This window comes from Equus asinus, chromosome 2, assembly GCF_041296235.1.
Source record: "Equus asinus isolate D_3611 breed Donkey chromosome 2, EquAss-T2T_v2, whole genome shotgun sequence".
Classification (NCBI taxonomy): domain Eukaryota; kingdom Metazoa; phylum Chordata; class Mammalia; order Perissodactyla; family Equidae; genus Equus; species Equus asinus.
Window position 1 is genome coordinate 162512352 of NC_091791.1, and position 23370 is coordinate 162535721.

At 34.9% G+C, this 23370-nt stretch overlaps 2 protein-coding genes across 2 annotated transcripts; both read left to right on the top strand.

The window, feature by feature from the left end:
• The first annotated feature begins 10281 nt into the window (after positions 1-10281).
• LOC106833439 (olfactory receptor 4N5) lies at positions 10282-11217 on the top strand. The gene has a single exon (XM_014844630.3). The coding sequence runs from the start codon at positions 10282-10284 to the stop codon at positions 11215-11217; it is 936 nt and encodes a 311-aa protein (XP_014700116.2).
• Positions 11218-22358: 11141 nt separating this feature from the next.
• LOC106833362 (olfactory receptor 4K13-like) lies at positions 22359-23300 on the top strand. Its single transcript, XM_014844552.3, has one exon. It carries the CDS (start codon positions 22359-22361, stop codon positions 23298-23300), a length of 942 nt encoding a protein of 313 aa, XP_014700038.2.
• Positions 23301-23370: the final 70 nt, after the last annotated feature.

Sequence of the window (23370 nt, forward strand, 5' to 3'; positions counted from 1 at the left end):
CAATTCATTATTTTCTTTTCAGCAAAATAAATCCGATTCACTAGTAAATTATTTATTGTGTAGTTCTTTCCTTTTCCCTGGCACTGAAACCTCAATAAATGATCTTATTTTATAAATTAAAATGTAGTGGAGAACATTTGGCTCTTAGTCTATATTTGTCTATAGATGTCAACTTCTCAGTTCAAACTGAGGAATATAATCATTAAAGACATAGGTTGTTTCATATGACTAGATAGATCTCTAGTCTTCTTATTTGACAAGGGAATGTGTCAAGCTTTTGAGTGAAACAGAATCCTGTCACAATTTCATTATAGATAAAGGTGAATGACTAATAAGAAAAATCCCAGAGGTTCTATTTATCTAAAAATATTTTAATTATTAATCGAAGACTTAGTTTGCATATCAAAGTCCATTGTGGAATTGTAGTGGTTCTCTCATATTGAATTATCTCCTATGATGATCTGCTTCCCTCCTCAATACTATTTTTGTTTTAAGAACCTGATAGCTGGTTTTGCGTTATGATTTCTGAATATTGAATTGATTTCTTTTTACCTAGAAATGATAAGACAATTGGCTTCTCAATAGGATCAAACATCCATCTAATAAAAAAAGTGAGACAGAAAGAAAAAAAAAGAAGGAAGGGGGAAAATATCTATACATATAAATAATAAAATGATAAATTCTATTTTTATCTTGTTACCTTAACATGCCTCCATACGTAAACAAGCTAGACTTGAACTTATTTTGTTACTCTATATTCCATACAACTAGTATTAAAGTCCACTAGAAAGATACCACTGCCTGATATGATCTTCAAATTCCAGTGTACAGCTACTACAAAGGGATATTTTCTTAAAATTTTCAGCTTGCAATAAACAAGAACAGATAATTGTAGAGTAATGAAGTATTACTAAGTTCAGAACAACATAGAGATTGAGGAACTAAAATAGAAGAAAGAGAAGGAAACTTCTGGAATGCTAGAAAGCACTGAGTTAACTTGAATCATGGAGGACATGGTTGGAATAGAAGCTTTGGTAAGGCAGGGTAGCACAGGAGAAATAGGTACCAGAGAACCAGCTTGTAGCTATTCCTTTCATTTGTATTGTTGCCTCAGAATCAGCCTGTAAACCTCCCAGTGAAACACCAGACTTGCCAACTAACTCCCATCTCCCCGTCTTCTCTTTAAATCGTTTTGGGTTTATTCTCTCTTTTTTCCTCAAACTACTGATTATCTTTTGCTTTCAGTATCAGCAATTTATGGTAAAATAAAACAATATTTTAAGCCACAGATTGTGTTACACTATCAAGAACCCTTTGACTTGACTAAAATATTAGAATCTCTGTCACCTATTCATACCTTATTTGCTAATCAGAATATAAACACGATAGATTGTTTGCTATTACATCTTGTAAAAATGGAAATTGATTGTTTTTCAAAATAAAGATATTGATCCTTCAACCACAAACTAAAACAGCAAATTTTACTAAAATTAAAAAACGTGAAAAAGAAAAGAAGAAAATAAAAACTATCCTAGAGAAAGGGACTTTTCATTATCAGGATTTGGAGAGATGTAACCCATACAGTTCCCTCTGGGTAGTAATCTAGTTGGTCACTCATGCATCACTCCAGAAACTAATTACCCATTATTAATTAAATGTATGTAGCAGTGAAGCAAAGCCTAAAAACAACCTTCAGGCAAGACAATGTAACCCAAATATTCATGTTTGGGAAAACTGCCACACAAAAGACTACAGACAAATAATTTTTAATTTATTTGCTGAAATTTAAATTAAATTTGTTGAAATAACTCAGCAAATATTCTTTCTAAGGAATCTTTTAGAAGAAATCAAGAATAAACTGCATCTGATTGTGGTAGGTTGCAAAAAATGGCCACATTTCTTTGAAGCTATTCTCATCAAGGTAGAATCCATCTGGTCCGGTTTTGTGACTTAATTAGATAAATGAAATTCAACAAAAGAGTTTTGTACTACAAATTTCTCCCTTCTCTATGTGAATGATTCCTTGCAATGTGATATTGTCATTCCCACATTCAAAAGGTGGATTCTATTTCTCCATTCCTTTCAAATTGTCACTGGCTTTGGAACTGCTTTGATTAACAGAACATAGTGGATGTGGAATTCTGGATTTTCCAACCTTAGGCATAAAGTGTCTTTGAAACTACTTTTTCATGGCCTTAGACATCTGAGAACATCATGTTACAGAGAAGCCCATATCAGCCTTCATTAAAACGAGAGCCCACATAGAGAGGTCCTGAATGATGAAAGAGCACATAGAGTAAGAGTCCAGTCATACCCCAGCTGATGTGCAAGACACGTGAGGGAAGCCATCTTAGGGCATCTGTGCCGAGTTGACCAACTTAGTCACCACCACGTGAAGAAGATTTGGATGTTCCTGTTGAAATCTTGCTCAAAAAACTTTGTGCCTTTCTTGGGAAGCATTTTGGGATTTAATTTATGCTCCAAAAGCCACATTCATAATTCTTTCTGAGACAGATATTTTTTTACTTTAAGTATACCTGGCTCCTGTGGGACTAAATCTGTCAGATTTCTAGAAGGTCTACTTTCTAGCCAAGATGTTCTGCTACACACTGCCTTAAGTCTTTCTGAAGTCTTAACAAAGTGTATTGGAGCCAAATCGTTGATTTATTATTTATTCAGAGGTCATTTCTTACATGGAGAACTTTTTTTTCTGCCATTTGGAGAGAATGTTCTGGGCCTTCTACATCTTCTCTAAAATCTTTTGAAAACTAATCCTAAGCGTTTCTTCTTAAGTTCTCTCTCTCTCTCTTCCTGTATGAGGTGCAAAATATTGTGTATGATATGTTTCAAATGTATGTTCAAAAGGAAGGAAAAAGAATGTATATAAACATTTTACTTATACAGTCACATTTTTGAAAATTCACACAAATGATAGTTTCCTCTCTTGTAGCATGGATTGTGGGTGGGAAATTGCACTGGGAAGTTTTCTCACTGAATATAATTTTTACTTTTAAAAGAATGCTTAACTTTGCAAACATATTTCCTATGCAAATATTAAATCTATGTGTAAAACTTCTTGTGTTTGTCCTATCACTCATCTCATCTTGTCTGAGTCATTTCCATGTCATTAAATTGCAATATTATTCATAGTTACACCACCTAAAATCTTTTGAGTTATTTCAGATTCCTCTTTTCAGACATCATGGCTATCAGTAAGTCCAAATGTCTTGACCATCGAAATATATTCCGAGTTCTCTTTATTCCTTCTACTGTTCTCTCCTCCTCCTCACCCCCTCAACCCAGGCTAAGTCACCAACATCCCTTGTGCATGAGACTGCAAAATCTCCCAACTATGTTCCTTGCTTTTACACTTGTGTGCCTCAAATCCATTCTCCACACAGTAGCCAGAAGGATCTTCAGATTACAAAAGTCCTCATTATAGTTACACGGTTAGAATAATGACCAAACGCCACATCCTATGCAACATCTCTGCCTTCCTCTCTGGCATTGCCTTATACTCTTCTGCCATTTGCCCACAGTCTCTCTCTACCCTAGTCTCTTTTCTCTTCCTGAATGCACCAGCATTTTCCGCCCTCGTGGCCTTTGTTCTTGACCTTCCTGTTACTAGGAATGCCCTATCCTCTGATCTCCCCATAGTTAGATTTGTCTAGTTATTCAGACTTCATTTTAAATATCACCTTCTCAGAAAAGACTTTCTTAATACTCAATAAAAAATAACACCCTATTTGTCTCCCTTCATTCTCCAACATAGTACACTGTTATAGTCTTTTATTCCCCAACATTTCATTGCCTACTTTCTTTGCTTTTTGACTGGTTCCCTCCGCTAGAATGTCAAATCTCTGAGACCAAGGACCTTGTGTTTGTAATGAGTATTAAATGACTGACCCACCAATACAATAAGCCTTCCAAATGATAGATGCTCAAAACTTTTGGTAAAATAAAGAAATTCATTTCCAATTTTTCTGGAAATCCTGGAGGAAGTTTATAAAATTTTCCCCGGAAACTACTATCATGGGTGAAGCCAGGACACTAATCTTGTCTTTGAGTTACATTTTTGTGGTATTTTCACCATTACTGGTGAACTTGTTAGGCAAAATAATTCCGGTAAATCTGAGAAACACACACACACACCCCCCCTTCTTTTTAATGCTATAAAATTGCGTAAGATAAAACACTTTCTAAGCAGAGAGGAGAGGACACCTGCAGACTAGTTAAGATCTTAGTATTACTTTTAATTAATTATAAAGCATTGTGGTAAATTCTGAGAAGTCTATAATTATGTAAAACACAGCAAAAACAAAACAAACACTGCCTTTCCAAGATCTCTCATCCTTTCTCTCCCCCTTCATCTCTCCTCTTCTTTCCCTCCCCTCCTTGTGCTGTATCTTTTTACATGGCTTTGCAGTACATGCGTCTCTGTGGATATGATTTCTCTGTCCCTTCATCTTCTCTCCTATTTCTTCTATGTATGTCTTTCCACTTTTTCCCTCTGTTCTTTTCTCTTTTCCAATTATCTTATATTTCTAGCTTTCTGTCTCTCTGGGAAGTTATCCTACAAATAAACTTTCACATAGGCAAAATGACTTATGTTCAAAGATATTTATTTGTAGCACAGATTATAATAGGAAAAAAACTGAAGACAACATTATCTCCATCTCTTTACCTCTCTCTTCCACTTTTCAACATCTCCCATGACATCTCAGGCTGAACTGAACATAAATTTGAATGAAAGTATACTTGACTGTATATTGTATTTCTTTTTGTGGAAGTTGTTTGTTACATTAATTGTAATGTGACTCAGATTTATCCCATGTTTCTTTCTAAACTAAATTAAATGGATTTTTGTGTGATTAAATATTGTTTCTTCTATGTAGAATTGAAAAACAGAAATGTCCTCATTTTGCTATAGTAGAACTCAAGAACTACGTATTCAAAAGAGTGAATAAGTGTAAATACCAAGCTTTCAATAGAGTAATTCTTTTTTTTTGAGAGGATGCATACCTAGAGGAACTAGTTCACAGAACACCATGAAACTGTCTTATTTAAGGAGAATTATTCGTGAAAAATCTTTTTTAAGTGTAATATATTCTCTCTCTAACCAACTATTCTCTACCAAAAATATGCAGATACTACCATGTTTACCATGAACTTAGTCTCACTACTTACCTTCTTATTAAACATCAATGCCTTCTTATTACTTATATGATCTATAAAATAAGATCTAAAAAAACCTCTTCAGGCTTACTACTTACATTATGTCTAATAAATATGTGTGCCATTCTGTTATCACTGACACTGATAAAATGTCAAATTCAAAATCCTAGCATGACCCAGCGGGGCCTTAGCTGGCACATGTTTTGAATATTTAATCCTTAAAATGCCCTTGTCTTGTCCTTTTCCTAATTATAGATGACATTCTAATAATTCCCGTTGGAAATATTCTGCAAGGTAAAGGTGGCTACAAAATCCCAAAGCACATTTTCTGTTGCATCACACATTAGTAGAGCAAATTTCAGAATCTGTGATGTTCCACCATGAGAACATATATTTAAAGAATAATTGCGGAATGATCAGTTAATCTCCTTTTTGTCAGAAGGAAGGGGATAGCCATTTGTTTGGGGGTAGCACTGGACCCCCAGCAAGGTGAAACTTTTGGTCTTTCTTCATATTTAAAAGAAATTGAGAAGAAGAAGAAATTCATGCTATTCATCTGGAATAACTGCTGCCTTAAGATGCATGAGAATAGAACAATGCTGCAGAAACAGAAAAAGGGTGAGATCTAAATTCAGATATACAGCACTTTCTACCCTGTCTCAGAAATACACCTCTTGCCATATCATCCTCATGGTTAGTATCATTTTAAAGGGGTAAAATATTTAATTCCACTATTATAAAAAAGCAAAAATACTAGTAGCTTTGGGAGATTCACCATCTGGATTTAAATTTGATATCATTCAAATGGCTTATTGTTTTCCCCCTTGCTAAATCAGAGATAAATGGGAGGAGGAAATCAGGTTGCAAATGAGAAGGGGGAGGCTGAGTCCAAGAGATAAATTTCCACTGACTGCACAATGTTCCAAATCTCTTGGTTCCCACACTCAGCTGGCAGGAGTTTTTTCTCTTGCATATGGTCGTAGCATACACCAATATAAGGCTCAGAGTTAGGGATCTTCCAGCAAGAAAGTCTTGATTCACAAACCCTGGCTGACTTAGACAAGAAAACTTCACATGAACCCTTCCTTGAACATCCAGAAGCTCTTATCCTGAAGTAACTCAGATTTAAGCAGTCACTTCTCCTCTGGAATTAAATCCAGGGCAGCAACAAAAGATTTACTGACATAGTGTCAGTTTATCATTTTTTACTGGAATTTGTCTAATCACTGAATGTTTCTCAGTTCGGTTTAAGTAGATATGAATTGGCTACTCTCATTTGCACTTCATGTCAAGCAAGTGGAGTAGAAAGAATGGATATATTATTTTTCCTTTGTAGATTAAAAAAATTCAGATTTTTAAAGACTAAATGACTTGCCTAAAGTTATATAGTTACCAAGTTGCAGAAATAGTGACTTAAATAAGATAGAATAATTTCCAAGCCAGGGTTCTTCCTATAATGTTTCTGATACTGTCTAAAACCTTAGAATATTAAAGGACAATAAAGGTTTCCATTATTCAGTTTAACTATCCTATCTAATTGATAAGTAATTGTCTGCGTAAAGATTTGTGAAATTGAATGTTTCATATGAACTTCAACACTAGTATCAATTAGGTCTTTTCCATGTTCTTCTGCCTCATCTACATTTTTCAAAAACTTGAAAAATATTATTTTTCAACAACTTGAAATATAGAATCAATACAGTAACAGATACTACTTTTTTGAATTTTCATTAAGTTTATTCATGTTGGCAGGGGTGATATTAAGGAGATTTATTTTAAAGCACAAAGATAAATTACTTCACTTTTAATAGAATGAGTTAGAGACAAAATATGTGAAGTAACTAATAAATGGTTGAGGCTGAGTAAACTTCAAAGAGGATAATGTTCAGGAGGAAAGACGCAGCACTGAGGAGCAAGTTAAGCATTTTCAATTTGTAGAGAAATTCATCGGAACAGAACACTTAGGAGGCACCTTCTCACTCTACCTTGGAAGGAGAAAAATAATCTATAATCTCAGAATTAATAGAAAGACAGGCATTGAATTTAATGAGGTAGAATGCATGTAGAGAACAAAGCGATAAAGATCTAAGATTGAAAAACTGTGGGCAAATGAGAGAAAGAAGAAAGAATGGTAAGGAAGAGAGCAATGAGGAAGGAAAAGCAAAGGATATTGGGAGAGACATGGCAAGAAAAAAATAAAACAATAAAAGAAGCTAAAGCAAATGTAAAAAGAATAACTGAGAATATGAGTGTATGAAGATACAGTAGCAGGAAGGAAATGGGAAAAGATAAAAAATACAAAGTAAGCAAGAAGAAAAGAATGAGGAAAGATGAAGGAGTGAGACACTTGCATGGTGATCAGGTCCGCAAACACTTGGCTTCAGGAGCTGGCCTGATAGCAGTTGGAATCCAGGTATGCTCAGTGTTGCCTGCAGATGCTGTGTGTCTACACTCTGAGAAAGGGGAAGGATATGGGCACTCTCTCTACCTGCATGTCTTCGGGGCCAGATGTGTTTTTGTGTCAGAAGAAATAACAAGGAAGGTTAGAGATGATGAAAGCATTCAGGTCTTAGTCTACTCTGACAATATTTATTTGCCTTATCTGACTAGAATTAAAAGCTTGTCCCTGTGAGATCCATTGTTTTGTACAATTTTCTGGAATTCATTTTGTCAGAGTAATGTCCATCTGAAGCACATCTATTCTCAATCTCCTTGATGAGAGCAATTTGAGAATCACTGGAACAAAAGATACGTAAATAAGAATGGGAGAGGGAAAGTGGATTACAGACTTTATGTGGTTTGGGATCCCATCTGTTAGTAACAGATAGGGGATAGAGATGGATGACAGAAAATAAAACAAGGGAAGAGTGCAACAGAGTATAATTCTCAGTGCTCCCTGTGTCTTGGAATTGTCAACCCAAAGAAGTGTGAAATAACTCTAAGTGAGCACCTGGAATGCAAAAAATGTAAGAATAGGTGGGGGGAACTATTGACTTACTTTTCTAAGAGCAAGTTTCCATAGGCTGATTAAGGAATGAATGCAGAGGCCAATAGGTGTTGAAGTGGGTAGAAGACAGAAGGAAGCTCCTAAGCTAATATGAAGGGCACCAAAGAGTTTTTTCCTGTATCAATTTGCTTGGACTCACTATATATGTGTTTCTAGTGAATATGTATTTGTACTCACAAATATGTGCCCACGTGTTATAAATTCTTTTTCCATAAAGTTTGGTTGCTAGTTACAAATGTTACTAATCTCCTAGAACCAATGTTCTGATGTTTCCTAATAGGAGTGCCCTAGAACATCAATGTATGGCCTAAATTTCCCATGAGTTCTCTTTCTGGACTTTTTAAGGTTGATTTTTCTTTATTCTTTTCCTTTTTTTCCTCTTCCTGGCTCCTCTTTCTAAGGATGCTACTAACAATTTCTATTAAAATTCAATTGGGAATTTTTCTCTCTCCAGTCTTCCCCTCTTCATTCATTAGCACTTAAAAAATTTCTTGCGATATAATCAACATATAAAATTTACCATTTTAAGCGTATGATTCAATGGTTTTAAGTGTATTTAGAGTTATTCAAGCATCAACATGATATAATTTTACAACATTTTCATCACCCCAAAAAAGAAACCAACCACATACTCATTAGTAGTCAATCCCCATCCCACCCTAGGCCCAAGCAATGATTACTCTACTTTCTGTCTCTACAGATTTACACTGTGTGGACATTTTATGTAACTTGAATTATACAATATGTGGTCCTTTGTGATTGGTTCCTTTCACATAGCATAATGTTTTGATGCTCATCCATGTTATAGCATATATCAGTAGTTCATTCCTTTTTATTGCTAAATTGTATTCCATTGTATGCATAGCACTTTTGAAGAACAAATATTGTATGTAATTAAAAATCAAGGGATATATTTTTGTATGTTGCATATAAAATGTATACAGCAATCTTTATAATCTTATAACTAAGTCTTTCATTTTTTAAATCATTCATATCAACAGCCAAAGAGGCACAGATATCACAGTGTATTAATATTTATTTATAAAATATATTTCTATAATTAAAGTAATATAAAAACTAGAAAACAATCATAAATACAAAATTTTTTAAAGCATAATTTATAATAATAGAGAAGGTCCGCTATTTTTATGTACACCAATGGATTATCCTGTGCACTCCTCAGGGGTAAGCACACCCTACTCTGGAGACCACTATGTAGACTACACTTTAATTCTGGATGTCTCCAGAATGAATAAAATTCTTATTTAGACCAGATTATAGCCTGAAAAGGGGAAATATTTACACAAGCAATATCATGATTAATGGGAATTATATCATTTGCTTATCATTCTGAGATATGAGGAAAAGTAGGTTATGGATATAGGGTGAGCAAATAAGACTGGATTAGTATTAATTAGGATTTAAGAATAGGGTGTGGAGTAGATGCAGATTTGGGATACAATCAGGGGTGTAACAAGGGAATACCTCTAAGTTAGATGAACTGCAGAGTTCTTGCTTGAGATCCTGGTGACTAGTTTGGAGTAAGAATGCACAAGCATGCCAAAGCAGAACAATGTGATGGGAACCAGTAAGGCACAGATTCAGAAAACAAAGCCTATAGCTACCGACCAGGGACTAGGGATTCTACAGGAACTGAAAGAAAGAAGCACCTGCAACACACTGCTCTGTGGGGATAAAGAGAAGGGACCAAAACCTAGAAACTATTCTAAATAATAGAGACAGTACACCACCACTAACAAGAACAGAAACAAAATAAAAACGATAGGAAAAACCCTGACAAACTTGAAAATAGTTAAGTTTTGTTTCAATCAAGAAATTTCTAAAATACCTCAAACAAAGTAGCCCAGACTGCTACAAGAGGACAAATATATAGAAGCACATGGTTACATGAGAAGGAGAGATTCCTTGGAAGGAATCAGGAAAATAAAGGAGAGTTACAGTGCACAAGTTATTTTCAAGTAGGGAAGTGTTTGATGTAGCAAATATTGTTTTCATCCAGAGAAGAGCTATGGAATAGGTGAAAAGGTGGTTATAACAGATAATATTTTGTCCTTTGTTATTCTGCAGACTGAGAGGTGATGGAGAGGGAGAACAGCACAGTGGTGACAGAATTCATCCTCCTTGGTCTCACCCAGTCTCAAGACGCTCAACTCCTGGTCTTTGTGTTAGTCTTAATTTTCTACCTCATCATCCTCCCTGGAAATTTTTTCATCATCCTCACCATCAGATTAGACCCTGGCCTCACAGCCCCCCTCTACTTCTTTCTGGGAAACCTGGCCTTCCTGGATGCATCCTACTCCTTCATTGTGGCTCCCAGGATGCTGGTGGACTTCCTCTCTGAGAAGAAGGTAATCTCCTATGGAGGTTGCATCACTCAGCTGTTTTTCTTGCATTTCCTAGGAGCAGGAGAGATGTTTCTTCTTGTTGTGATGGCCTTTGATCGCTACATGGCCATATGTCGCCCTTTACACTATTCAAATCTCATGAACCCTAGAGTCTGCTATGCCTTGCTGTTGGCTCTGTGGCTTGGTGGCTTTGCCCATTCCATTGTACAAGTAGCCCTTATTCTCCACTTGCCCTTCTGTGGCCCAAACCAGCTAGATAACTTCTTCTGTGATGTGCCACAGGTCATTAAGCTGGCCTGTACAGACACCTTTATGGTGGAGCTCCTGATGGTCTCCAACAGTGGCCTGCTCACCCTCCTATGCTTCCTGGGACTTTTGTCCTCCTATGTGGTCATCCTCTATCGTGTAAAGGGGCATTCCTCTGAACGGAAGAACAAGGCTATCTCCACATGCACCACACACATTATCATTGTGTTTCTCATGTTTGGACCTGCCATCTTCATCTATACACGCCCCTTCAGAGCCTTCCCAGCTGACAAAGTGGTTTCTCTCTTTCACACAGTGATCTTTCCTTTGATGAACCCTGTAATCTATACTCTTCGCAACCAGGAAGTGAAAGCTTCCATGAGGAGGTTATTGAGTCGGCACATGGTTTGCCGAATGGAATAGCAAGAAAAAGAAAAGCCTAATTGGAATTAATTATATCACTTATTCCTGAATGCACTGAATCAGTCAGTCATTCAGCAAATACTGTATTTATTAATCACTTCCAATTTTTAGGCACTATTCTAGTTGTATGAATGAGACAGGTAAGATTTCACATCTCCTGGGGTTACATTCAATTGGATAAAGACAGGTTAAACTATAAAATTGAAAAAAACCCAATAAAATCTGAAAGATATAGTACTTTGAAGCAAATAAAACAGAATACTGTGATAGAGTTCGACTGAGAGATGGTAGTTACTTTACTTTTGGTTATTAAGCAAGTTCTTGTTGAGTAGTATTTAGCTAATATCTAGATGACTTGAAAAAACCAACCATTCAATTACCTGGGGACAGAAAATTGTAAGCGGATATGATGACCTGTTCAAGGACATAAAGATCTTATGAGCTTGGTACATTTGTGAACCAGAAACAGGAATAGAGTAGCTGTAGCATAGTAATGAGTGTGAAAATGGCAGAAATTGAAGTTGGAGAGGTTAGTAAGGGCAAAATGTTGTATTCTAGGTGAAGGTAAGTTCAATTTATTCAAATTTCAAAGAAAGGCCTTTATGAGGCATTAGGCAAGAGAGTAACTATCTGATGTTTCCTATTGACTTAAGGCAAGATGCTCAAGAGTCTGAAGAAAGGGCTTTGTGTGGTAAAATATCACTAAGTAGAAAGTATCATGCTGTTAAGTGTTTTTTATAGACCCTTAAAAACCTAGTTATTTTTTCCTAATTTGATGGAGGGAGGAAAGGAAGCTGTTATACTCCATGGGAAACTGTCATGAAACTACTTAACTTTATATTTTAAAGTTTTGGGGAGTTTGTGGTTATGCCTAATGGTTATTTTTTAAATTTTAGGGAGAAATTTGAGTTCACTGAAAAATCTTTTCACTCTGAATGCAATGACAAGCATTTGATGTGTCAGTCATTATTTGGGTACAGATAACTAAACCATTTTTTTTTTCTTTTTCTCATTTATTGATTTAGGTTTCTTTGAGGGGTGGTACATGGCATTAGGTGCTTACAAAATCATGGAAAAGCCTTTAGGAGTACCCTTTGAGGTGGCATCTAGTAATAAATCCTAAAACATCACCAATAAATTGGTATATCAAAGGAGTTACTGTCTTCATAGCAATCATAGAACTGGGAAATACAGAAGCCATTTTTTGACTGCTGGCTCTAGGATCACAACACTTGGAACATGGCCTATGATCAGGAAAATACTCTAGAGTTGCTCTAGTACTACTAAACATCCCCACACAAAATGGAAACCTTACGTCCTGTTCTCTCTATGCTCACTTCCATCATTTCTAAATTTAAATCTTACATAAGTGAATCAGAAGTCCTGAGGGTTCAGTTTTAATCCTGGAAGTCTATGGATGAACCAGAGATGGACTGAGTCTATGAAGGCTGCAAATCAGTTTAACCTCAACAAAATCTCTGATTGGATTAAGGCAGGGTTTCTCATCCTTGGCATTATTGACATTTGGAACCATTCATTTATTTTATTGTGGGGGATTGTCCTGTGCATTACAGATTATTTAGCAGAGTTCCTGACCTCTACTTACTAGGGACGATTAGCATCTCATTAGTTGTAACAAATACAAATATCTCTATGCTTTTTCCAATGTCCTCTAGAGGGCAAATTTGCCCTCAGTTGAGACACATTGGATTAAGAGAATTAACATCTGCTATATGGATCTACTAATGAGATGGATGAATCTTATTTTGGGGAAAGTAACATGATATAATTTTTAATTTTAAAAATCCATAATTTATTATAAAATCAATGTAAACACCAAAAGATAGAAATACATTATAAAAATATGAGAAAAATATAAATGGTTAAAATATAAGCAGAAATCATCCAGAGTATGAAAGCAAATAAAACTAACATCCTAATTACAATGATAAGTATGATTAAGACAATAGAAGGAAAAGTGTAGCAAATAGGTAAGAAAAATAAAACTAGAGAATTTCAACAGAGAATAGGAATTTACAAAAATAATTAAATAAAAATTCCAGAATTGAAAAAGTTCTGAAATGAAAAATTCATTAGATGAGCTTAAAATCAGATTAAGTACGGATGACTAAAAAGTGAACTGAAAGTTAAGTCAATAGAAAATAATACAATTGAAGTGCAAATAGGAAAAAGAATAGAAAATATAGAAAAAAACATAGGGTACGTGGGATACAATGAAAACGTCTTACACACATGTAATTGCAGTCAAAGTAGGATAGGGAAAAGGGAGAATGGGAGAGATGCAATATTTGAAGAGATAATCACCAAGAACATTTACAAACTGATAAAAGACATCAATCCACATGTACAAAAACTCTGTGAACCACAACAGAATAAAGACTAATAAAAGACTCAAACACATCAATGTAAGATAGATGAAAATATAAGATAAAGAGAAAATTTTAGAGGCATCTTGGGTGAGTAAATGCATTAGATTTGAGAGAAACAAAGTGGGACTTACAGCTTTCTCCATAACAGAAACATGGGAGCCAGAGGACAATGAAGTGACATCTTTAATGTGCTGAAAGAAATAATACAAACCAAATTGTCTATATGAGATCAAAGCATAGTGTTTAAATGAAAGTGAAATAAAAACATTTTCAGAAAAATAAAAATGAGTGAATTTGCGGTCTAAGAAGTTGCAGTAAATAAATATCAACAGCCTTTCCTCAGGTAAGAGAAAACAATCTCGGGGGGAAACGCTAATTTGAAGGAAAGAATAAAGAACAAGTAGATTGTCAAATACGTTGGTCTGTGTAAATAAGTATATAGTGCTCATTGAGTATAGAAAAAATATTGTGATGTCTTGTGAGGTTTGTCATACATTTATATATATATTCTTTTGTCATACAAATATAAATGCAGGACTATAGTTGTGAAAAAAGTAACAACTTACATCTAATAGGAGTGTTATTGATATGGTTGGATTAAAATTTGCTTTCTTGCCAGATGTTTCATATTTATTTACATCTTTTCCAATTTTTCTGCTTTCTTTTGGTTTAATTGGAAAAAGCAAAGAAATGGATTCTCTCCCAGAGCTTCCAGAAAGGAACGCAACTCTGCCAACACTATGAGTTTATCCCAGTGAGACTTGCATCAGACTCCTGACATAAAGATAATAAATTTTCTTCTATTTTAAGTCACTAAATTTGTGCTAATTGTTTACTGCAGCAAAAGTAAATTGATATACCACAGTCTGGTTAAATAATAAAAACCTAGTTTTTCTTTTTCTATCCTTTTACTTTTAGTCTATATGGGTCTTTATTTTTAATGGTAGTTTCTTGTGTGTAACACGTATCTTATCCCATACTACAGTCTCTGAATTTAATTGGATTATTAGGCCATTTACCTTTATCATGATTATACATATTGTTTGGTGAAAATTGATAATCTTTCTATTTTATATTTATTTCATCTGTTCTTTTTTTCTTTTTTTGAATACTTGAGTGTTCTTTTATATTATTATTCCTAAGTGTTTATTATTTCTTTAAACATTCATATTGATAATATTGTCTTCTTAGCTATTTCTTTTTCTTGTGATTTTTAGTGGTTGTTTCAGGGTTATAAATACATACTACACATTTTAACTTATCACAGTCTAACTTCAATATTACATCTTTACAGGTATCATATTAGAAACTTACAAGAGTATACTTCTATTTACCACCTTTTAGCCCTTGTGTTTGTATTGTTTTATATTTAACATCTAATATTCTACTGAGATAATTCATTCAATGATATAATGTTATTAGTTTTGCCTTGTGTGGCCATTTACCTTTTAAAGAGATTTATATAATAAAAATAGTCTTCTATTCTCTTCATCTTTCATTTTGTATAGTTCTATTTCTGTCTTTAAGTTGACTAACTTTTCTTCTGCATCATTTCTGTCATTAGTACCATCCAATGAATTTTTTACCTCTAAAACAGAATAGTTCAATTCCATGTGTCAATTTGAATTTTTTTTTAATATCTTCCATGACTCCACCTGACCATTGTATAGTAGCATTACTACGCCTTCTCCTGATGATCAAGGTAAATTACCCCTTACAAGATGATGGCATCTTTCCTTTTCTTTAAGTCTCTTGGAAAGAAAAACATAAAGTGATTAAGTGGTGGCGATAGCTTGAAGTTAATAGAAATCTTCCTACATCTCCAGGTGAAAGCATGTCCCCAAATTTCTAGAGTTAGAGCATAAAGTTGTGGGAAAAGAAAGCGCAAATTCTATAAGTGGGTTGTAGGAATCAAAGATACATGATGAATATTCTTGTTCCAAAACGTATAAATTCTTCCTATTGGGGACAAAACTACAGATAATAGTCATTGATTAAGAATGTAGGAGGTCAGTCTTGTGGCTGAGTTGTTAAAGTTCCACACATTCCACTTTGGCAGCCCAGGTTCACCGATTTTGATCCCAGGTGCAGACCTACTCCACTCATCAACCATGCTGTGGAAGCATCCCACATACAAAATAGTGAAAGATTGGCACAGATGTTAGCTCAGGGCTAATCTTCCTCAAGCAGAAAGAAAAGAGGAAGATTGCCAATGGATATTAGCTCACTGTGAATCTTCCTCACCAAAAACAAAACAAGTCAGTCCCCCCAAAAAGGGGCCAGCCCATTGGCATAGTAGTTAAGTTTGCACACTCCACTTCAGCAGCCTGGGGTTTGCAGGTTTGGATTCCCCGTGGCAGAGACCTAGCACCGCTCATCAAGCCACACCATGGTGGCATCCCACATAAAATAGATAGAGATTGACACAGATGTTAGCTCAATGGCAATCTTCCTCAAGCAAAAAGAGGAAGATTGGCAACAGATGTTAGTTCAGGGCCAATCTTCCTCAAAAAAAAAAAAGAAGAAGAAGAAGAAAGAAACAGATTGTATACTTCATCCTAGAGAATGCCATCTCAAGATAGCTGGTCACAGTCTAAAAATTGACACTTCAACTGTGATATCAAATGATTGCTCCAATGCTCTATCAACCAGCACAGTAGCTTCACTGTTATGCAGTAAATGATAAGGCCAGTAGGTCTTTGATAATTGGTCAACTCTTGAATCTCTTTTGCTGAAAAGTAAGTTTAATTAACTGAGTTATATTATAAGAAAACTCTTCGTAGATTAAACATTTTCTATATCCTCAGAGAGTGATGATGGTCAAAAGCCTGTGGACATGGAAAGGGAACTTGAACTTGTACATATGTTGATTCCTGTGAAGACAAATCATTGTCCCATCTATAATGGAATGGGTCAATGTATTCAACTTGTCCCAAGTGGCTAATTAGTCTCCTCAAGGGATAGGATAAGAATAGGGGCTCAGGTTGTCCCTTATTGGTGACAGATTGGACATTTATTGTACCACAGCAACATCAGTCTTGGTGAGTAGGAGGGCATGCGTAGCCTTCCTTTCTGACACTATGGATACTTCAACGATAGGGGGTAGCTTATGTCAACCATCCCAGCCATTATTTCTCCTTGGTTGTTTAGTGCCTCTTTTCTGATGTTCTCTAGTCAATATTAATATCAAATAGTGCAGCTCATCATGGACATCTCTGTTCCTATAGTCAGTTGAAGTTCTGCAATCAGACAGTCCCTTCCTACTCAGGCGTAGCAGAATGCCACGAGCTGATTTCCAACTCAGGATTAGGTCTCTGCTGCATATGGCATGGTCATACTACATGGTCTTACAGAATGGCATTATGATTCTTGTATTAGAATTTGTCAAAACTTATAAGTGGTGTATTTCCTAGCTTGGATAACTTTAGTATTGAGAATTTACCTGGGCATATGGCCCTAGTGGTAAGGCTACTTTTACTTTATACAGATCTTCTAAGATGACTTTCCCGAACTAAGTCACACTAAAAACTGGAAAACTCCATGTCAATATAAGTAATATTCACAAATTGGAGTATTTTGCCTCTAGAACTTGAAGAGGACCGTGAGACACTACACTTTATTCTTTGTGGTGTAGTGATTTAGGTACAAGATGCAATATTTTAACTTTGAAGGTGATGTCCCAGCATACTTTCCATGAATAGACTCTGAAAGACTTCACTAATTTGGCAGGACCCTGCCTTCTTAAGTAAGTGAGGCTTTCATCCTCACACGTGGCCCTTCGGAGTAACCAAATCTGAGAAGAGAAAATGTTTTCTTATGTTTTATTTTAGAGATATTAAAAATTTCACTTAACTACCCTCTAAATAACTGTACCACACATGTCCTTAACTAGAATTGTCTTTGTACTTGCTGGTGTGCTACTCATAAACTTTGATAGCAGTGTTATCAATAAATTATATAGAGATTTATTTTCTCGTGTAAAACAAATCCATATAATCTTAGTCCAGTGTTGGTATAGCAGTGGCACAAAATCACCAGGGACTTCAAAACCGCCTCTCTGCGCACTCCTATTTTCTTAGAATTTGTCCAAAAATGTCTGTAGGAATTCCACACATCACATTTGTATTCCAGATGGAATAACTAATAAAAGGATGTATACTGTTATGGGTCCATTTTCCTTCGAATCCATTCTTATCATTTCTCCAAATTTACTCTGTGTTGTAGGAAGCCCTTAGCCATTGAGATTGCATTTTCAGGTCCCTACATCATCTGGCATCCAGATGGCGACTAACAGTATTCATTTAAATACTGTAATACTGTATTTTTATTTCTGTAAATATTTACAGTATTTAACGTCAGTAAAAAAAACTGATATTTTTTCAGATTAGACCTAAAGAAACATGGGGTTGGGGAGAAGCAAAGAGCATAGCTCTCCAGTGAGTCAGCCCCTAAAGAGAATTTTCAGAATGTAGTTACCTGATAATACTGTTTTCTTTCATGTTATTTGCCACTTCTAATTGCAAGAGAAGCTGTAAAGTGTCTCTAAATAAATTCAGGTGTCTGTTACTAATGAAGACTGGGAGAAGGCTGCTTGACAGACACTAGCAGTCTCTGTGTCTGTGCTCATTGGGAAACTAGTGACTGGTGAGGAAAATGGAGGAGCTGTGATTTACCTAGGCTGGTGAGATGCAGCTTTTTAAAACAGGGTTTGAACCTCCATGGAGGCACAAAGGAAACTGATCCCAAAGAAAATAAGCTTTCATCATCAAGAAAGAACGAAGAGTCATGGTTGGGAAACTAACAAATTCTGCCAGAGCCAGCTATCATCACTGTTATTCTTTATTGCTCGAAAATTATAGTTAATGGAATACAGCACAAAACAAGTATTAAAAACATTATTAATGTTTTCAGATCATTTTATCAGTAACTAAATAAAGAAGAAAACCAACAAGGAAAAAAAGTTAAAATGTTATTTCAGCAATATTATTTATCACTTAAATATGTGAAAATTGAAAGTGATAGCAATAAGATTAGTAATAGCAATAAGATTCCTTTGCTAAGGAAAAAGACATGTTAAGGATAGCATCAAAAAAGGGAATATGAAAAATTATATTTAACAAAATATTTGTTACCCAAAAATGCGTTGATATAATGAAGATGGCAAAATTTTGTTCTGTCATAAAATTGGACCAATACTTGAAACATAAAATCCTCCTAGATGAAAAGACTCAATTTTATAACTCTGTTCATTTTTTCCACATTTCTTACATTTTGATAACAAAATGCCAGTGAAGTTTGTTTTATCTTTAGGAAGTAAATCCATTTAATTCAGAATAAAAAGATATGAAAATTGCCAAGAAAACATTGAATAAGTAAAGCAATGAGAAGTGACTTGTCCTTCCGCACATTCACAGATACTGTAAGACATATTGAACAAAAGTAAAATGTGCAGTGCCTCCTCAAATATTAGCTGGCCAAACAAGGAGGAAACTAAACCTGAAAGAGAGCCTACTGGATCTTAAAATGTAATGTTATAAAGAAAGCACAACAAATTCTTAGTGGGATGAATTGTTATTTAATTGCAACGATGAACTATTACCTCACATCATTTATCAATAAGTTTCAGACATACTAGAATTTAAATGTGAAAGTTTCAACCTTAATACAATTTAGAAATAAAATAATCTAGAATATATTTTTGCTAAATATAACAATTATCAATACTTATTGTAGAAAATAAACTATAATAAAAACTACAACTAGTTCAAAAAATAATTCACCTCTAGTAAAATTTCCCATAATGCACTATTTTTCCACATCCTCTTGATTCTTGATTGCTGCCTTTAAACTATTGGCATTTTGGTAGGTGAAAAACAGTGTCTCACATGCTGTAATGTCAAAAGTCTATTTTAACAACCCCAATTACTTTTTCACTGCCAGTCTCTGAGGAATCTAAAACAATCACATGATTCTTTTTCTTCGTGCCTCCTATCAAGGGATACATTTATATACTGTTGTCTTCTGAAATTCAGAGAAGAAAATAAAATCACTTGGTGATGAAGATTAAGCATCTAAGATTTCCTGTTGATATTAGTTCCGAAGTCCAAGTGCAAGCTGGTAGGTTACATAATTCTGACATGTTACTCTGCCTGTATACCACGCCTATCATAATATTTCCATTTACAATATTAAGTATGTCCATAAGTTATAAAAGACAAATACCAAAATAATAACTGAGAGGAGGGCTGGAAATGGAAAAATTAAACTGGATCAAATTTGATTTTATTATAACTGGAAAATAAATGCAAAAATCACCATACTGATGTGAATTGGGAAGTAAGATAATAATCCTGTAATCTAGGCCAAATAAACTATTCTTAGAGAAAAGGGATCTAAGTATATTTAAATTTTTTGTCTATATTGATCTGATTAAATAATTTTATTCTTTGAATTATTGCATAATACAGAGAATGTTGTGTAGTTGCTTTCAGGGATGCAAGATAAATAAAAGAACTTCAAAGATGAAATGCCTTATCCATCACTTAGAAAATCATAAAATTATGCCACACAAAATATTGATGCTATCATTACACTTCTTAAAAATTGTTGGAGGAACATATGAATAAATTTTATTTTCCTATGACAAAAATCAGAAAATAACCAAATATTCGAACACACATTCAGCTGGAAAGATCTTGAGAGAAATTGCTTTGTTTAGGACACTCTCTTTGTCAAGTTCATATGCTCCTGAAAAACCTGATTATTTGTATATCTTATTGAAATGTAGACGATCCAGAGGCCATAGCTGAACATGATGATCTTACTGTAAGAATACAAACAAGATGAACAAATAAATATTTACAATTTTATTTTTAGTTGAGATATAGTTAACACATAATATTGTGTAAGTTTAGGTGTACACATGTTGATTTGATACATTTATATATTGCAATATGATCACCACAAGAGTATTAGTTAACATCTCTATCATGTCACATAATTATCATTTCATTCAGATCTAGTCTTTTTAGCAACTTTGAAGTTTATAATACAGTATTGTTGACTTGCATAATCGCTATGCTATGCATTAGATCTCCAGAACTTACTTATGGTTATAAGTTTGTACCCTTAAACAAGGAATCCACGAAAGATTTACAATTGTGAATGAGAATTGTGAAATATTCCTTTCAAATTCTTTTAACTTCTGAAAGAAATTAGTTTTAAAGTCAATCTGAATGATGGAGTCCAACATAATGACTAGCATATGGGTCTCTTATGATAAGATGCTTGCCTTAGTGGTAGTATCCATGCAGAAAAGTGCATATAATTAAATATTCATTGGAATCTGGTAGAAATACTGTATTTAAAAAAATAAACTCTGATTAAAAAGTTAAAATGCACAAAGAAAAATCACATAGGTATGTAAGTAAATATATCGCATATATATATGATTTTATTCCTTGATAATCTGCATTTGTTCTGAGTCTAAGACTCTGATAAATACAAGAAAAAGACTAGTGATGAGCAACAGGCCTGGAATAATAATTGGAAAATAGATCTACATCCAGTCAAGCGGGAAGGTCTGAATGAAGTGGATTTATGGATTTTGGATTATCTGATTCCACCTCAGTCAGTGACACAATATTTATGTTTTATATGCATCCTGGAAAAAAATTAAGAGTAACGGAACTTGAGAGAAAATCATTGTGAGAAAACAGAGCTGGAAAGAGGGAAAGTTGCTTTCTGAAAGATTCTATTCAAGCAATACATCCTCGTTTTGTTTACTTTAGGTAAACATGTTAATGAGTCACCTCCTCTTTTACACCTCTTTGAAGGAGAAGAGTTGAACAAGACTAAAGTGGTTATCCTCATTAGTTCCTAGGCTTAAAGACAGTGATCTAGTTATTTCTGTCACCCATTATATGCGAAAACACATGCATAGCTGTAAAACCCTGTTCAAAATGTTCTTTTGATCTAATTTTCCACAATTGCACAAGAATGTATGCATAGAATACACTTATTTAGTCTGCTCACATAAAGTGAAGAGTTAGGCCTGATGTGAGATGGGCATTTATAGTTTGGAGAGTCAGTATGTGTCATTCATGTCTGAAAACTTATCTTCAGTAATTGTTTGATCTCTACGAACTACACAACGGTCTCAACATTCAACTTTATCACCAAAATGGTCCTGATCTCTAATAGGTTTAGGTTGTTCCCTTGAGGGAAGCATAATATACATTGTGTGATTTCAGCAATATGTTTTTTTAATATGGCAAAATATTCTGAGTTTTCATGCATACTTAGCATGAGACAAAAATGTGTCAGTAAGTGTACTTCCTGAGACGTGCAAAAGATAAAATATCCACCACTGATGCTTTTCAAAGCTCTTCTCTGTCATTCTAATGAATTAACTGTTCAGGCAGAGTCTGATCTGGAGCTAAACTTGAAAGGAGACCAAACTGACTCAAATGTTTACTGGACCTTGCTTCACATTAACAAAGAGGAAAAAAATTGATTAAATTAGCTCTCTATGAAACACACTTTCTATTGGACAGTGGTCATGTGCAATATGTCCAACTGCAAAATACAAAGGAATATCTACAAAGAAGTTGTATTGCCAAAATGATTGGTTACTGAATAAGAAATAAGAGGCTTAGGTAAAGATTGAGCTTACTTTCTTATTAGTCTCTATTATTTCCTGTGTTTTTTCCCTTGTTAGACAAAATTTGATGTACCTGTGTGAAAGGATGAATGGATCTCCTGAATAACAGATCAACTGTTTCTGAATTCATCTTGTTGGGACTTTCCAGTTCTCAAGCAATTCAGTTATTCCTTTTTACTGTCTTCTTTATTGTCTATGTAGCCATTGTGGTAGGAAACCTCATCATTGTGATTTCTGTGATATTTGATACCCATCTTCACTCCCCCATGTATTTTTTTCTGGCAAATTTGTCATTTTTTGACTTATGTCTTTCCTCTGTGGCAACTCCCAAAATGATTGCAGACTTCCTTAGAAAACGCAAGACCATCTCCTTGTGGGGCTGCATGGCCCAGATGTTTTTTACACATTTCTTTGGGGGTGGAGAGATGTCTCTTCTGATAGCTATGGCCATCGATAGGTATGTTGCCATATGCAAACCCTTACACTACAAGACCATCATGAGTCGCAGGGTGCTCATCTTGTTTCTACTGTTCGCATGGGCAATTGGGTTCATACATACCATGAGCCAGATGGTTTTCACAGTGGGTTTACCTTTCTGTGGTCCCAATATTGTGGACAGCATTTTCTGTGACCTTCCCTTGGTCATCAGGCTTGCCTGCACTGAGACCTATATCCTAGAGCTCTTGGTGATTGCAAACAGTGGACTCTTGTCCCTGATCTGCTTCATTGTCTTGCTCATATCCTATGTTGTCATGCTGGTGACCATCTGGCAGTGCTCCTCCAGTGCATCCTCCAAGGCCGTGTCCACACTCTCTGCTCACATCACTGTGGTCACTCTTTTCTTTGGTCCCACTATCTTCATCTATGCTTTCCCATTCAATAGTTATTCTGTAGATAAGTTTCTTTCTGTGTTTTACTCTATAATCACCCCCCTCCTTAATCCAATTATTTATACACTGAGGAATCAGGAAATGAAGGCAGCCATCGGGAGACTGAGCAGCCAGCATGTTGGTTCCTGGTTCATCCACTAAATATTGTCTGTGACAACTGGTTACTTTGTGTGCTCTGCTATTTTTTGGGTTTTGAGTTTTAAATATTTAT

What these genes read in the sequence shown, in the direction of transcription:
- LOC106833362 (XM_014844552.3), top strand. Translation starts at nt 22,359, where the DNA reads ATGGATCTCCTGAATAACAGATCAACTGTTTCTGAATTCATCTTGTTG.
- LOC106833439 (XM_014844630.3), top strand. Translation starts at nt 10,282, where the DNA reads ATGGAGAGGGAGAACAGCACAGTGGTGACAGAATTCATCCTCCTTGGT.